Here is a 16,773-nt window from a genome sequence, read left to right as displayed (position 1 = left end):
GGTATTGTGCAAGTTGGCTATTCACCTGTCCATAACAAGCACCTGTCAATAAGGACCACTTTTGGTTGGTAAATTCTTAGGTTGTGACATTTAATAGACAAGTTTAACTGTATTGTCATAAATCAGTCCAGGTATTCACATGGAAGAAAAACATCCTTCAGCTTCACCTGTGTGTGCGTGTGTGTGTGTGTGTGTGTGTGTGTGTGTGTGTGTGTGTGTGTGTGTGTGTGTGTGTGTGTGTGTGTGTGTGTGTGTGTGGGCTTAGAACTGTACCCAGGGAATACGCGCGATATAAGCCTCATATTGATTGATTGATTGATTGATTGATTGATTGATTGCATGCCTACCTGTTTACATGTTTGAGTAATTGTGTGGGAGGTGTGTGTATGGTTGCATGCATGTGAGTTATTATTAATACCTGTTCATATGTTTGTGTAGGTGACCATGGAAGTTGCACATAGTAGTGTTATATGTATTTGCATGTTTTTTAATCTGTAACGATCCGAGTGTAGCAATTACATTCCAAAATCACTGTTTTTTCTCACAGCAGTAGCAGCCATTGGCTGCAGGTGAAACAATAGTCTTCTAATTTGTATTCCAAATTGTTAATTTTGTTCATCTTTTATTTTGCATTCAGTTTACATGCTCTAATTGTTATTAATGTTCTTGTTCATCTCATATTTCCTCCTATCTCTGTCTTTGCTGTGAATCCACACAGAAAGATCATTTTTCTGTGGATGATTTACTCTTTCTTTATTATTACATGTACTGCATATCTGAACTTTTCATAAAGATTTGAATTAAGAATGACTCGTGGAAGTTTTAGTCATTTTGAAAATCTTGCAGTTCAGTTTGATGAATCAGTTTGGGTCGATGAATCAATCAGTTTAACCCAGCGTTTTGTTCCTTTTGAAGCTGATTATTTCTTCCTATTTTTGTTTTGCTATTAAGTTGTCTGTTCATTCAACATGATGCAACAATTTCATGTAGTCTCTGTGTGTATTATTGCATGACTAATATATATATATATATATATATATGTTATAGTATTCTGATACACTGTTCTGTGATTTTCTGCTAAAGATCCTTTGTTTTTCTTAAGGCTTTTCATGCCAACAGAGATTGCATGCTACATTTTGCACGAAAAAAACAAGAGTTTACTCTTTCAGCAATTGTGTTTCTGATTGTTTTTGTTATTCACAACCCCCCGCGGGTTAGGGGGAAGAATTTACCCGATGCTCCCCAGCATGTCGTAAGAGGCGACTAACGGATTCTGTTTCTCCTTTTACCCTTGTTAAGTGTTTCTTGTATAGAATATAGTCCATGTTTGTAAAGATTTTAGTCAAGCAGTATGTAAGAAATGTTAAGTCCTTTGTACTGGAAACTTGCATTCTCCCAGTAAGGTCATATATTGTACTACGTTGCTTCTTCTTCGTCGTTCATGGGCTTAGACTCCCACGTTCACTGATGGTTTTAGCACGAGTGGATTTTTACGTGTATGACCGTTTTTACCCCGCCATTCAGGCAGCATACGCCGATTTTGGGGGAGGCATGCTAGGTATTTTCGTGTTTCTATAACCCACCGAACTCTGACATGGATTACAGGATCTTTTCCGTGCGCACTTGGTCTTGTGCTTGCGTGTACACACGAAGGGGGTTAAGTCACTAGCAGGTCTGCACATAAGTTGACCTGGGAGATCGGAAAAATCTCCACTCTTAACCCACCAGGCGGCAGCGACCGGGATTCGAACTCACGACCTCCCGATTAGGAGGCCGACGTCTTACCACTGCGCCACTTCGCCCGTCTGTACTACGTTGCAAGCCCCTGGAGCAAATTTTTGATTAGTGCTTTTGTGAATAAGAAACAATTGACAAGTGGCTCTATCCCCTCTCCCCCCCTTTCCCCGTCGCGATATAACCTTCGTGGTTGAAAACGACGTTAAACACCAAATAAAGAAAAGAAATGTTATTCACAATTAATTGTTTGAATGTGGGAAGTAGACTTGAAAAAAAATGATGAAGTTTCTCTGACCCAATTCAAACAACCACTATTGTATGTTTGTCAGAAATAGCCGTGGCTTTCAAGTATACTCATAACATTTGAGCATTCATCCCCATGTGTCCCCTATCTTGACCCTTTCAATTTGTTTCTGTGGATAATATGAGTTACTTTTGCATTTCCTAATCGTTGCAATTTTGAAAGTTCTTTAAAGGACAATAAAGTGCTTTTGTACAAATCTGGCATAGGTTGTAAAAACAAATTATTTTTTTCTTTTAATGTTTAACTTGCGCTTAATCACTGTGTACAAATAGCATTAATACGGCATGGATATTTTTTATATTACTGTAAGTTCATTATTATACTGAAACGTTTCAACTTTTGTCATAACTTTTTGTAAATTTGAGTATTTACATACCGATCAATGTCATACACTAATGTGCCATTTCATCTACAACTGATGATCTGAATGGCTGGAACATACCTGTTTATTTTGACATTTAAGAAAATTACAGCATGTGATTGCACTGTATTATTAATTTTCACTTATAACAATTACATCGGAAGCATTCATGAATTTTATTTTTTATCTCTGATTTTGGTTGGTTACATTTTAAACAAGCTCTGTCAAGATGCTGGTGTCTTGTCTAAAACAGAAACAGTAGCACTGTGCTTATGCCTTTTTGTCAGCAGTCCCCATATACAATGTATATGTGTTTTTTTGAATTTTCTTAATTATGTTGTTTCTGTTTTTCTTCCAACAGGTTGAGTCCCGAAATATACATGAAGCGGCCGATGGTCGACGGTGATCACTGGAGATTGGATGTTATACTGGAGAGAAAAGCTGTGAGTGTGTGTGTGCGCAGTGTATATATAATATATATGTGTGTGTGTGTGTGTGTGTGTGTGTCTGGCTGGCTGGCTGGCTGGCTGTCTGTCTGTGGGTTGTCTTGGAAAGAAACGTCTGATTAAGAATCTTGCATTATTTGGAATAAGAATGAACATGTTTCATAGATAAACTTTTGTGAAATGCAATCAGATTTATTTGTTGGAGGAATAGCTGAAAGCTGTTTACATGTGTTTTTCAGGTATATGAAACTATTGTATCAAAGTTAAAACTCCATCTGTCAGTTTCTGTAGACATTGAAATGCTTGTTACGGCTTGCTGGCTGCTAATACCCTTTATATATTGACATTTTTATGTGTCACAGAAAGAGGGCGTGAAGGTGTTCATCTTACTGTACAAGGAGATCGAGGCAGCCCTGATGATCAACAGCTACTACAGTAAGAGAATGCTGATGGGAAGACACGAAAACATCAAGGTACAAATTTTTCAACACCTACCCCTCCTCACCCTCCACCTCTTCACATTTAAGTGAACTTCTATCCCTTGAACCTTTATCCTTCTAAAATAAATTTCCATCATCATTGTCGTCGTTGTCGTTGTTATCATCATCAGTTTTCCTGTTAACTCAACCACATTTGACCATGCTGAGCATTACTTTACTTTGTTCCAGTGGAACCCGGGCCTTTTAAGATCCTTGGTTGACTCCCTCCCCCCTCTTTCAAGACCGTAGTTTTCCAGATTGTATGTCAATAAAGTATGAATTTACCACAGTTTTAAGACTCCTTTCCTTTTGAGACCTGATTTTTAAAGATTTATGGAGGTCTCAAAAGGGGGGTTCCTCTGTACAGCAAATTGATGTATATATATATGTATATATATATGTGTGTCTGGCTGGCTGGCTGGCCGGCTGGCTACCCCTGGGGTCTGGCTGGCTGGCAGGCTGTCTGGCTGGCTACCCCAGGGGTAGGTGAATTCTGTGAAAAACCTTTTGCTGATTCACATGCGTAGCTTGATAGCACACTTTATCGTCTTCAAGAGCATTTCACTTAGAAATTGATTTTGTTCAGAAGAAAACAAACAACAAGATTTGTAAAGTATCTGCCTTGCAATAATATTATACAGTCGGAACTGCGCAGGCGACTACACCTCTTCATAACGACCACCTGTCCACAAACAATTCAATTCAATACAACTTTATTATCTGAATGTAAGACAAACAGAAGGAGCCCTGATGATTTCTTTTGTATTCAAAGCACCTTGATTTCCATGGCGACTAATTGGCTACAACAGCCACTTTTGGTCAGTCCCTTGGTTGGTCATGATAGACAAGTTTGACTGTACGGTTGATCCTCCCCTTTAAGACCGCCAACAATCTTAAGGTAATCAGTCTTAAAAAGGAGGGAGTCTTAAAATGGAGGTAAATTGATGGGGGTTATGAACAGAAGCCAGACAAAAGATCAGCAAAGAATCAACACCTTCAGACACTGTTCACAAGTGTAGTCGCTGCGGCAGGGATTGCCACTCACGCATGAGTTTACACAGTCACTGCAGGCCCTGTTTCAGCGCCAACTGTATAATCCTCTCAGGCGCAGATCCATGGCCCCAGGGGACCGACGATAAAATGAAAAACAGAAATGTGATGAAACAAGGTATTAAAAGGAAAGATTTATAAGTCTTAAGTTGACGGGATGGGGGGGGGGTCTTAAAAAGGGGGTTCCACTGTACAAGAATACCTGTGTTACAGGTGTTGCGTCACCCTGACCACATTCCTGGCAAAGGCATCTTGCTGTGGGCGCATCACGAGAAGCTGGTGGCCATCGACCAGCAGATTGCCTTTGTGGGCGGCATTGACCTCTGCTATGGTCGCTGGGATGACTCCAATCACAGGTAAGACGCAACCAGTAATCTGATTGAAGTGCACTCTCTTTGCCTAGAAAGGGAGTTGTTTAGCAAAAACGAAAAAGTAATGTGTATGGGAGGGAGGGAGGGAGGGAGACATTGATTCTATTGAGGGTGTTATGCCCTTTGAACCTGGGAGGGGCATTCAGGACAGAGAGAGAGAGAGAGAGAGAGAGAGAGAGAGAGAGAGAGAGAGAGAGAGAGAGAGAGAGAGTTAGCTAAATTTAGGGATATGATTGAATGATTTCTAGTTTGTATAAGTGTGTGTGTGTGTTGGTGCGTCTGTGTGAGTTGTAACAAAAAGATGCTGTTTTGCTCAAGTCAGAAGCCATTAATGTAATATGCAACCTACAATTTTTCAGATTTGTCAGTTTTTTGTTTCCAGGACAATTAAGGCTTCTCTTTTAATGGAAGTTTAATTCTTTTCTTTGAAGTTTAATTCTTTTCATGGAAGTTTAATTCTTTTCATGGAAGTTTAATGTACAAACAATTCTCACTGTGGTGTATGAATTTCAGGCTGACAGACCTGGGATCAATCGTTCTAAACAGTCCACCCTCCCCCACCCCTGCATCTGAGGTCAGTAACCGACGAGAAGAATCGCATGTCACAGATTTCACAGAGGTAAAAAAAAGTTTCGATGACAAGTAGCTGCAGTTGGTAGCACAGTAGCAGAAGAATGGATGGTTGTTATTTTTCAGGATACAGTAATTGAACCAGTAAAAATTGATGGTAACATAGAAGTTGAAGGAGAAGCAGCAAGGAAATACACACGTTTTTAGGTTTTATACGAGAAAAAGATGGATTTAGCACACAGAGATGGGTAAAAAACACTTGTTTTTAGGTTTTACATAAGAGAAAGATTGATTTAGAACAGAGAAAAGGCTACTGAAATGTTTGTCATTATGTTGTTTGCATTTGGATTTGCAATTAGAAGTAAAGATGCTCACTCATGTTTTTCAGTTTAAGCACAAAAAGAAGAAGAAGACGAAAAAACATTGAGAAGTAGAAGAGACTGCATGGTGCTTTGTGTATTATGTTTGTCAGTATGTCAAATCCAGTATTCATGTGTTTATGAGTCTTCATTCAAGGGATTTTTTTCTGTTAACTTATGTAGCATTGTAGTAGTAAACGTATGTATCACTGTCTTCATTCGTACCAAGAATAAAAAATAAAAAATAAATAAAAAAAGACATTTAAATTATTACAATTTACAGTATAGTAGAACCCCCCATTTTAAGACCTAAAAAAATCTGAGAAAATCAGGGCTTAACAAGGAGGAGGTTTTAATAAAATGAAATGGGAGAATATTTACAAAGGTTATGAACAAATAGTCAGATGAAAAAGGGTCTTGAAAAGTGCGTTCCACTGTATTTTTTATTTTATTTTATTCCTACAAATCAAAATTCTTTCCTTTTTCCTCGATCAGCTGAACGAAGACCTGAGAAGCGTGGACAGTTTAGCATCTCATCGAACGGCACCGTCGTACTCCCCAGCCACCCGAACATCAACGGCAGCAGGCAAGAAACTGGCCCCCGTTTCTCACCACGATGTCAACGTTTCCGTCATTCCTCCTACCCCTCCACAGAGCATCGGTAATTTCGACAAGGTCGGGGAGGGTGGTGCTTCAGGAGCTTCTGGTGCTTCTGCAGATGGGGACGTTATTGTGAGAGAGGATGCTTCCAAGCAGCATGTGTTCGCAAAGGTTGTGTTGAACTCTGAAGGAGAGCAGGAAAACAAAGAATCTTCCACAGACGGTGCATCGCCAACAAAGAACCCCAAAGACAGAACGTCTTCCGACATCAGAGAGGAGCAGAACGTGAGATCTGAGTCCGTAGACTCCACGACGTCGACCGGAAGTGAGAAAAGACACCTGTGGGCGGAAGGGAAAGCTTCCATGCTGAAACTGAAAATCCCCAAGAAGACGTCACAAGATGAGGAGGAGGATGTGGATCAGACGAACAAACCTACTGATGAGGTGGACAGACTCGACGTCTCGAAGCGCGGAGACGTGCACCAAGAAGAAAACGGGCGCTTGCGAACTTCGAGCGACACATCCAACATATCCAAAGGCTCTGACAGCGAGCTGATAACCAAAGCTGAGGCGCTGCAGCTCCGAAGACCTCGCCCTGCTCCTCCTATGTCTTCGATGTCAGACCCGGGTGTCGGTAACGGCTCCAGGGATACCCTGGACTTCAAGGGGGCAGCCAGTGTGGTAAACGTTCTGCGTAAGAAGGCTAAACACGAAGAGAACAACAACCAGGGCAGAGAGAGCGGGCAGAGTGACTCCGCTGATATGGCCAGAAGGTAGGCTGTTTGTTTGTTGTTGGCGTACGAAGGTTAGATAAGATAAGAATCAAGATAAGATAACAATAAGGTAAGATAAGGTAAGGTAAGGTAAGATAAATGTTTCATTTACGAGGGTTGTAGCATAAGCATACAAGCAAGCTTTTTTTTTATACCAGCCCTCACCCAGATAGGGACTACTCTAAATCACACATGTACATATACGTTGCACACACACAAAGAAAAACTAAATACACTTTTTTTTTTTTAATCATACGAATATGTACACAAGAATGCTAATGACACAAACATTAAATGTCATGTATGTACACTGATTGGAAAGTTACTGTAAAAAAACTCAACTGCATTATCAGAACATGAAGTTTTGTATCATAAAACAGTCGTGATTTTAGGCTCTGTATTTAAGTCTTCCATCACTGTGATTGTTGGTATTGTGACATCAAATACTATAGATTTATTAAAAAAAAAGAAGCTTTTTAAATGTATTGAGACTCATCGGGACACTTACAAATTCTGGAAAATTGTTCCATATGACGCTGCCAGATTAGAAGAGACCATGACTCTGTCTTGTATGTTTAACCCAAAAATCGCCTAAAGTATGTAACTTCTTGAATATTCATACATCAGACACATTCCTTCCGTGCTATTCATCTCATTTTATGATAAATTGCTTCAGACGGTGGAAGATGGTGTTCAACGTACAGAAGTTTGAGTCCACGGTGCGACAGGCGCAGTCAGACAGGATTCCTGCCGAGCTTCTCATGCCCTCCATCAACGACAAGAAAAAGAAAAAGAGGGTAAGAAAAAACAAAACAAGAGTAGAAAACAGAAAAAGAGAATAAGGGCCATGCCACGTCAGAGGTCAACTAAAACTTTAATTGAGGCGGCTGGCCGAGTTTACAAAAAAAGTGCATGTTTGTAAAAGCTAACATGAATTATAAACTGAAATGGATCGATATAAAAAACTATGTAAATGTTATTTGCATTTTTTGACAAAATATGACATTTGACACGGAACTCGACATACATTGTTCACCTAGAGCGCTTAATAAGCTGTCTTGTAGAACAATGACTGTCTTGATGTGGGTAAAATGTCATATTTTGGCCAACAACACAAATTAAACATTTAATACTGGGGAATACATTTGTAGGACAGATACAGTGTGTATTACTGTACATTTTGTTGTCGATTTCTTAGTTTTCTTGGTGTCTTGTGGATTGCTTCTGCGTGGTTGTCTGTGGTAGATGGTTGGGGGTTGATGTTTTGTTGTCCTGTTGCTTCTGCATTTCTGTAAATTTTATTTTTCATGGTTTTTGCAGTGCTTTTTCAATTTCTCTGCTTTGCTACAATTTGATTTTGAATGTACTGTATTGATGTCTTTACATTTAGTTTTTGTTATTTTTAATTATTATTTTTGTGTGTGTCGTATGCATTTCGAGACCGGCACGGTTGGCCTAGTGGTAAGGCGTCCGCCCCGTGATCGGGAGGTCGTGGGTTCGAACCCCGGCCGGGTCATACCTAAGACTTTAAAATTGGCAATCTAGTGGCTGCTCCGCCTGGCGTCTGGCATTATGGGGTTAGTGCTAGGACTGGTTGGTCCGGTGTCAGAATAATGTGACTGGGTGAGACACGAAGCCTTGCGACTTCTGTCTTGTGTGTGACGCACGTTATATGTCAAAGCAGCACCGCCCTGATATGGCCCTTCGTGGTCGGCTGGGCGTTAAGCAAACAAACAAACAAACAAACAAAATGCATTTCGAGCGCTTACTTCCCTTTGTTTATGAGATCTTTACTTTTTATATTTAGTCAAGTTTTGACTAAATATTTTAACATCGAGGGGGAATCGAAACGAGGGTCGTGGTGTATGTGCGTGTGTGTGTGTGTCTGTGTGTGTGTGTGTGTGTGTGTGTGTGTGTGTGTAGAGCGATTCAGACTAAACTACTGGACCGATCTTTATGAAATTTGACATGAGAGTTCCTGGGTATGAAATTCCCGAACGTTTTTTTCATTTTTTTGATAAATGTCTTTGATGACGTCATATCCGGCTTTTCGTGAAAGTTGAGGCGGCACTGTCACGCCCTCATTTTTCAACCAAATTGGTTGAAATTTTGGTCAAGTAATCTTCGACGAAGCCCGGACTTTGGTATTACATTTCAGCTTGGTGGCTTAAAAATTAATTAATGACTTTGGTCATTAAAAATCTGAAAATTGTAAAAAAAAATAAAAATTTATAAAACGATCCAAATTTACGTTTATCTTATTCTCCATCATTTGCTGATTCCAAAAACATATAAATATGTTATATTCGGATTAAAAACAAGCTCTGAAAATTAAATATATAAAAATTATTATCAAAATTAAATTGTCCAAATCAATTTAAAAACACTTTCATCTTATTCCTTGTCGGTTCCTGATTCCAAAAACATATAGATATGATATGTTTGGATTAAAAACACGCTCAGAAAGTTAAAACAAAGAGAGGTACAGAAAAGCGTGCTATCCTTCTTAGCGCAACTACTACCCCGCTCTTCTTGTCAATTTCACTGCCTTTGCCATGAGCGGTGGACTGACGATGCTACGAGTATACGGTCTTGCTGAAAAATGGCATTGCGTTCAGTTTCATTCTGTGAGTTCGACAGCTACTTGACTAAATATTGTATTTTCGCCTTACGCGACTTGTTGATATTTCCTCAGGACAGGTATTCACTATTGCTTCTGCTTCGCTTTTGATATTTTCTTCCAAGACGTTTGTTTGTTTGTTTGTTTGCTTAACGCCCAGCCGACCACGAAGGGCCATATCAGGGCGGTGCTGCTTTGACATATAACGTGCGCCACACACAAGACAGAAGTCGCAGCACAGGCTTCATGTCTCACCCAGTCACATTATTCTGACACCGGACCAACCAGTCCTAGCACTAACCCCATAATGCCAGATGCCAGGCGGAGCAGCCACTAGATTGCCAATTTTAAAGTCTTAGGTATGACCCGGCCGGGGTTCGAACCCACGACCTCCCGATCACGGGGCGGACGCCTTACCACTAGGCCAACCGTGCCGGTTTCTAAGACGTTGTTGTGCCTTTTCATTTTTGTGTGCTTTGCTCCAGCTACAGTGGAATCCCCATTTCACAACCACACACAAATCTCAGAAAATCAAATCTTAAAGCAGAGGTTAACACTTTCTACCCCACCTATGTTGACCAAGGTTTTTTTGTAGCCGAGACTAGCTGTACTGCAGCAGGTCACGCAGAATTGTAGTAACTGTGTATCAACACGCTGGAATGCAGGCGTTAGATGGACGTTACAGGAAGCGACTGAAGCTAACAGTCTGAGCGGATACATCCGCACCTGGTCAGATAGAGCCATATGAGTGGGTACGGATATATCCGTACCTGTATATCCGTACCTGGGAGACAATGAGTTAATCTACAGACATAATGAACGGGAAATTTGGAAAATGCAAGGTCTTAGTTAAAAGGGGAGAAGTCTTAACTGGGGGGTGTTGGGTGTAGGAAGGGGGGGGGGGGGGGGTGTTATAGTGTCAGAAGGGGGTTTCACTGTACTTAGCAAAGCTTGATTTGGTGTTGCTAACAGTTGTCAGTGAGCAGCTTCTTGCCGTAAATCTTTTTGCAGCTTTTGGACAGTGAACCTGAGGAGGTAATTTTTGTTCCGATGACACACCAAAACCTAAAGAATGAGAAATATGTGCAGAACCTCTGTTTTTGTTTGTTTTGTTATTTTTTTTCTCAGCGATAAACCTGGAACCCTTGTGAATACAGGGATGTTGTGTGTCTTTAAATTTGAATATGCATTTAAATAATATGACTTTATTTGCTAGCTCTTGAAGCCCGGGCTTCTCTCTGTCTTTATGTGTTTGGTGTATCATCTGTCCTCAGCAGCTGCATATTTACACCCCCGGTATAGGGGTGTGTATAGGTTTCGCTCGATGTGTTTGTGTGTTTGTGTGTTTGTGTTCGCACATAGATCTCAAGAATGAACGGACCGATCGTCACCAAACTTGGTGAACAGGTTCTATACATTCCTGACACGGTCCTTACAAAAATTGGGACCAGTCAAACACACGGTTCGGGAGTTATTGGTGGATTAAGATTCTACAAGGACTTAGAGAGAAACATATTCATGGTCAAAGGGAAATAACCTTCTCAGTTGGTGGCAGTGAGAATGGGTGCAGTGAGAATGGTTATTTCCCTTTGACCAACGGGGGTGTTTTTCCTACCTCGAAGGAATTTCTTGTTTCTCTTGAAATCAGCACGATATGACATCACATTCACTTTTTCTGCAAACAGCATTGTGTGTTTTTGTCACTGCTCAAGGTAGAATAGAAATCTGCATTTACTGGACAATGTTTGGACATGACTATGTCAACTGCTTATAGGCTGTGGAAGAGTTGCTTTCCCTTGTTTCCATAGAAACGCTGATGCAAGCCTACAATGTCATGTGTAGCTTGCCTCAGTGTTTCTATGAAAAAGCAAGGAAATACAAGGGTACGGTAAGCAACACTTCCAAAACCTATAAAATCCTGACAGAGTTATTTCTGGAATTTGTCTATTTCACCCACACTGCACATCAAATAGTGTTACTGTTAGGGAGATATTTTTCTTCAATGTGTAAATCATTGCTTGTGCTGTTTAGTATCTTGTGTAAAACTTCAGCTGTCAAAACACAGACTTGATTTTAGCAGAGAAAGGTGTACAATATGTTTATTCACAATATCGTCTTTTTAAAGAGACCCAAGTGACGTTATTTTAACTGATACGAGAAAGGATGTGTGTTTTGTGGGATACTGCAGTTTCAAGGGACACAATCTACTCACAGTTACTTCCCTTAGAGGGGAGGAGTTTTTGACTCACATGCGAAGCAAAAGTGAGTCTATGTACTCACCCGGGTCGTCCGTCCGTCCGTCCGGCCGGCCGGCCGGCCGGCCGTCCAGAAAACTTTAACGTTGGATATTTCTTGGACACTATTCAGTCTATCAGTACCAAATTTGGCAAGATGGTGTATGATGACAAGGCCCCAAAAAACATACATAGCATCTTGACCTTGCTTCAAGGTCAAGGTCGCAGGGGCCATAAATGTTGTCTAAAAAACAGCTATTTTTCACATTTTTCCCATTTTCTCTGAAGTTTTTGAGATTCAATACCTCACCTATATATGATATAATTTATAGGGCAAAGTAAGCCCCATCTTTTGATACCAGTTTGGTTTACCTTGCTTCAAGGTCAAGGTCACAGGAGCTCTTCAAAGTTGGATTGTATACATATTTTGAAGTGACCTTGACCCTGAACTATGGAAGATAACTGTTTCAAACTTAAAAATTATGTGGGGCACATGTTATGCTTTCATCATGAGACACATTTGGTCACATATGATCAAGGTCAAGGTCACTTTGACCCTTATGAAATGTGACCAAAATAAGGTAGTGAACCACTAAAAGTGACCATATCTCATGGTAGAAAGAGCCAATAAGCACCATTGTACTTCCTATGTCTTGAATTAACAGCTTTGTGTTGCATGACCTTGGATGACCTTGACCTTGGGTCAAGGTCACATGTATTTTGGTAGGAAAAATGTGTAAAGCAGTTCTTAGTGTATGATGTCATTGCTAGGTTTAGTTATTTGACCTTGACCCTGAAGGCCAAGGTCATGTCAAGGTCAAGCATGTGAGTCGTATGGGCTTTGCCCTTCTTGTTTTAATTTTTTTTATTGCACACATTTCTTTCATTTTCCTAACTGCTCACTGCCCACCTGCTAGATTTATAGATTGCTGCAAGAATAAGGATATAACAAAAGAGAGACATATCTGTTATGTTATATATTCAGCTTTTAGCATCTTGTCTTTTGCACCTGATATTACTTTGTAAAACATTTTCTGTTTTTATTTTCTTTATGATAGATAAAGAAAAGAAAAAAAGAAGAAAAGGAAGAGACTTGTGTTTCCTGGGGAAAATTTAGTTAGACTTCCTACATACAAAGAGAATATGTGTGTGGGAATGGATAAAAAGGTTACTCCTCACCACGCTGCTAGGAATTTTTTTTGTGTGGGGGGGGGTCAGCATAAAAGGGGCTTGGGGTGCATGACAGAGCAAGGTTTATAATGCTAAAGAAGATAACAGGGTATTCTTAGTGTATGCATGTTGAAGGGGGATTAGGGCCAAGTTATACCTGTGCAGAGTCAGCGGCACAGATGACGCACTGCAGATTATTGATGCAGCGGGAGTACTTGGCCTGTTTTCTTTTCATGCAGCGTTTAGCGGGCTGTAATAATCTGCAGTGCGTCGTCTGTCCTGCTGAAACTACATAGGTGAGCACCAGGCCTTAGGAGGCAACGTTAGAGGTAGTATGGTCTCGATAGAAACTTGATAACCCTAACATGGTGAAGAGCTGAGTCTGAAGGAAGTTTTTTTGTGAAGGACTTGTCATTCTTTGTGAAATGTTGGTTTGAATCGTAACCGCTCAGAATGCCACCCCGTCCTCCAACTCCCCACAGAAGGGAGGAGAGGAACGTTCATCAATGACAGCCAACCGCAAGAGCCAGCCGTGCCCGCTTCGCGCTCAGAAGGGGTGGCTGCTTCTCGTCCTCGCAGGTTATGGTCCTGTCAGTTTTACCTGACGTCTCGGCAGAACATACTTTTGAAGTGATCCCTAAAAGTATGATCTTTTTAAGTGTTTTGTTTAACAGAGACCCCAGCTCAGGGACGTTTGACTCAGAAAATGGGATGTGCAAGATACATTTCAAAATAATAGTTTTTTTAATTTTACTCAGCGGTCAAAACACAGACTTGATTTTGCAGAGAAATGTGAACCATATGTCTGTTCACAATGTCTGTTTAAAAATATCCAAGTGACGTTATTTTAACTCATAAAGGATGTGTGTTTGTTGGATACCGTAGTTTTACAGTAAGTGACAAAAACTACTCACAGTTACTTCCCTTAGGAAGGTTGTTCAGAACCACCTCTCATAGCTGATTGGAATAGTGAAAACACAGCGGCGGTGGCTGTTCCGTGCACCTCCCGCTGTTTGTTCAGAGTTCGCTCATCATGCGATGTGCACTTGTGTTTGTGTATTTTTGTGTATTTTTGTCTTTGGAGACAATTATTGACATCAGTTCGTTGTAGCCTTGTGACTTTTAGAGACAAAACGGCTCTGGGGCGATGAAAACTTGTTTGTTATAAGAGGGGTTCGTTATGCAAATGAGTTCCAAAGGTTCGTTGTAGCCGGAAAGTAACAAGTAAGAAATAGAAGGCTGTCTGCCGGGAAATCAATGGCAGTTCGTTAAAAGCGGGATTTCGTTATACCCAGGTTCGTTATAGCTGGACTCCACTGTAAGTGACAAAAAACTACTCACAGTTACTTCCCTTAGGGAGGTTGTTCAGTTCTCTTTTTATTGCACACATATTTTCCATTATTTTTACTGTCCACTGCCAAGCTGCTAGATTAATAGATTCCTGCAAGAAGTAAGATATAACAAAAGAGAGACATATCTGTTATATTTTCAGCTTTTAGCATCTTGTCTTTTGCCCCTGGTATTTCTTTGTAAAACATTTTCTGTTATATTTTCTTTATGATAAATAAATAAAAATAAAAAAGAAGAAAAGGAAGGAGAATTGTGTTTCCTGGGTAAAATCCGGTTAGACTTCCTACATGTATACAAAGAGAATAATTATGTGTGTGTGGCTGCTCCGCCTGGCGTCTGGCATTATGGGGTTAGTGCTAGGACTGGTTGGTCCGGTGTCAGAATAATGTGACTGGGTGAGACATGAAGCCTGTGCTGCGACTTCTGTCTTGTGTGTGGCACACGTATATGTCAAAGCAGCACCGCCCTGATATGGCCCTTCGTGGTCGGCTGGGCGTTAAGCAAACAAACAAACAAATGTGTCTGTGGGAATGGATGACAAGGTTACTTACCAAACTGCTAGGATTTTGTCTTTATGGGGATGGGTGAGGCTGTGCATCATAAAATGGGCTTTGGGTGCATAAAAGAGCAAGGTTTATATAGTAAAGAAGATGAAAGGATATCAGGTTTGTCTACATGTAGACGGTGATAACGAGTAAGGCGGCAGGAGGAAACGGTGGAGGGAGCATGATCTCAATAGAAACTTAATAGCGGTTACGGGCTGGGTTTGGAGGAGGGGGGGGGGGGGGAGGGCGGGTCGTACAATTCTTTGAAAATATGATGGTTTGAACCGTAACCGCTCAGAATGCCACCCCTTCCTCCAACTCCCAACAGAAGGGAGGAGAGGAACGTTCATCAATGGCACAAGCCAACCGCTAGAGCCAGCAGTCAGCCGTGCCCGCTTCGCGCTCAGAAGGGGAGGCTGCTTCTCGTCCTCGCGGGTTACGGTCCTGTCAGTTTTACCTGACGTCTCGGCAGAACATACTTTTGAAGTGATCCCTTAAAGTATGATCTTAACCCTTACACTGGTGCAATTCTGTAACACATGTTACATAGCCACTGGTGAATTAACAGAGAGAAAAATAACAAAAAACAGTCATATAGGTTTTCGCATCCATGGGAGGTAATCGGAACCGACCAAACAGACTGAACCAGTAGCGCGACATATGTCGTGACAACCAGGTGACAGTATACGTAAAGTAGCGCGACATATGTCGCGATAACCAGCCCAAGGGTTAATTGGATTTTGGGTTAACAGAGACCCCAGGTCAGGCACGTTTGACCCAGAAAATGGGATGTGCTTTATGTATTATAGATTACAGATGTTGATTTTACTCAGCGGTCAAAGCACAGACTAGATTTTAGCAGAGAAAGGTGTACCATATGTCTGTTCATAATGTCGTCTGTTTAAAGAGATGCTAGTGACGTTATTGTAAGTGTTAAAGGGATGTGTGTTTTGTGGGATACTGCAGTTTCAAGGGACAAAAACTAATCACAATTACTTCCCTCCGAAGGGGGGGGAGGTTGTTCTGTTCCTTTTTACGTTTAGTCAAGTTTTGACAAAGTCCGGACTATGGGATTGAATTTCAGCTCCGCAGCGTAATAATTAGTTTATTAGTTTGCTCATTAAAGTTGTCATTAAAATAAAATGTTCACTAACACATTCATCGCATTCCCCAATTTCTCTTGATTTCAAAAACCTGTACATATGTCATGTTTACTATGGTAGGGTAGGGTGTGCACCACAGGGTATCCTGTTTCTATACATGTAGAGGTTGATGGGGAGTAAGCATGATCTCGATAGGAACTCGATACCGTCTACGTGGTTGCGGGCCGGATTTGAATTCTCGAAGTGTTGTGGGGGAAGGTTGTACAATTGTTTTAAAAATAGTTGGTTTGAACCGTAACCGCTCAGAATGCCACCCCTTCCTCCAACTCCCCACAGAAGGGAGGAGAGGAACGTTCATCAATGGCACAAGCCAACCGCTAGAGCCAGCAGTCAGCCGTGCCCGCTTCGCGCTCAGAAGGGGAGGCTGCTTCTCGTCCTCGCGGGTGACGGTCCTGTCAGTTTTACCTGACGTCTCGGCAGAACATACTTTTGAAGTGATCCCTTAAAGTATGATCTTAATTGGATTATGGGTTAACAGAGACCCCAGGTCAGGCACGTTTGACCCAGAAAATGGGATGTGCTTTATGTATTATAGATTACAGATGTTGATTTTACTCAGCGGTCAAAGCACAGACTAGATTTTAGCAGAGAAAGGTGTACCATATGTCTGTTCATAATGTCGTCTGTTTAAAGAGATGCTA

General features: G+C 41.0%; 1 protein-coding gene and 3 non-coding genes across 4 annotated transcripts in view; 1 reads left to right on the top strand and 3 right to left on the bottom strand.

The window, feature by feature from the left end:
* Positions 1-16,773, top strand: part of LOC138962796 (phospholipase D1-like) — an 83,713-nt gene that overhangs the window by 40,211 nt on the left and 26,729 nt on the right. The window contains exons 10-15 of the mRNA XM_070334758.1: positions 2,764-2,845; positions 3,211-3,321; positions 4,591-4,733; positions 5,262-5,367; positions 6,173-7,050; positions 7,727-7,847. Coding sequence (XP_070190859.1) covers positions 2,764-2,845; positions 3,211-3,321; positions 4,591-4,733; positions 5,262-5,367; positions 6,173-7,050; positions 7,727-7,847 — 1,441 coding nt within the window. The remainder of the gene's footprint in view (positions 1-2,763; positions 2,846-3,210; positions 3,322-4,590; positions 4,734-5,261; positions 5,368-6,172; positions 7,051-7,726; positions 7,848-16,773) is intronic.
* On the bottom strand, positions 13,518-13,727 carry LOC138963375 (small nucleolar RNA U3). Its single transcript, XR_011454834.1, has one exon. It is a non-coding gene; the product is annotated as a small nucleolar RNA U3 (small nucleolar RNA).
* On the bottom strand, positions 15,259-15,478 carry LOC138963368 (small nucleolar RNA U3). Its single transcript, XR_011454829.1, has one exon. It is a non-coding gene; the product is annotated as a small nucleolar RNA U3 (small nucleolar RNA).
* LOC138963366 (small nucleolar RNA U3) lies at positions 16,370-16,589 on the bottom strand. Its single transcript, XR_011454827.1, has one exon. It is a non-coding gene; the product is annotated as a small nucleolar RNA U3 (small nucleolar RNA).

The sequence above is a fragment of the Littorina saxatilis genome, linkage group LG3 (genome assembly GCF_037325665.1).
Source record: "Littorina saxatilis isolate snail1 linkage group LG3, US_GU_Lsax_2.0, whole genome shotgun sequence".
Classification (NCBI taxonomy): domain Eukaryota; kingdom Metazoa; phylum Mollusca; class Gastropoda; order Littorinimorpha; family Littorinidae; genus Littorina; species Littorina saxatilis.
The sequence above is the reverse complement of the archived record's forward strand: the minus strand, read 5'-3'. Positions and strand labels throughout refer to the sequence as shown.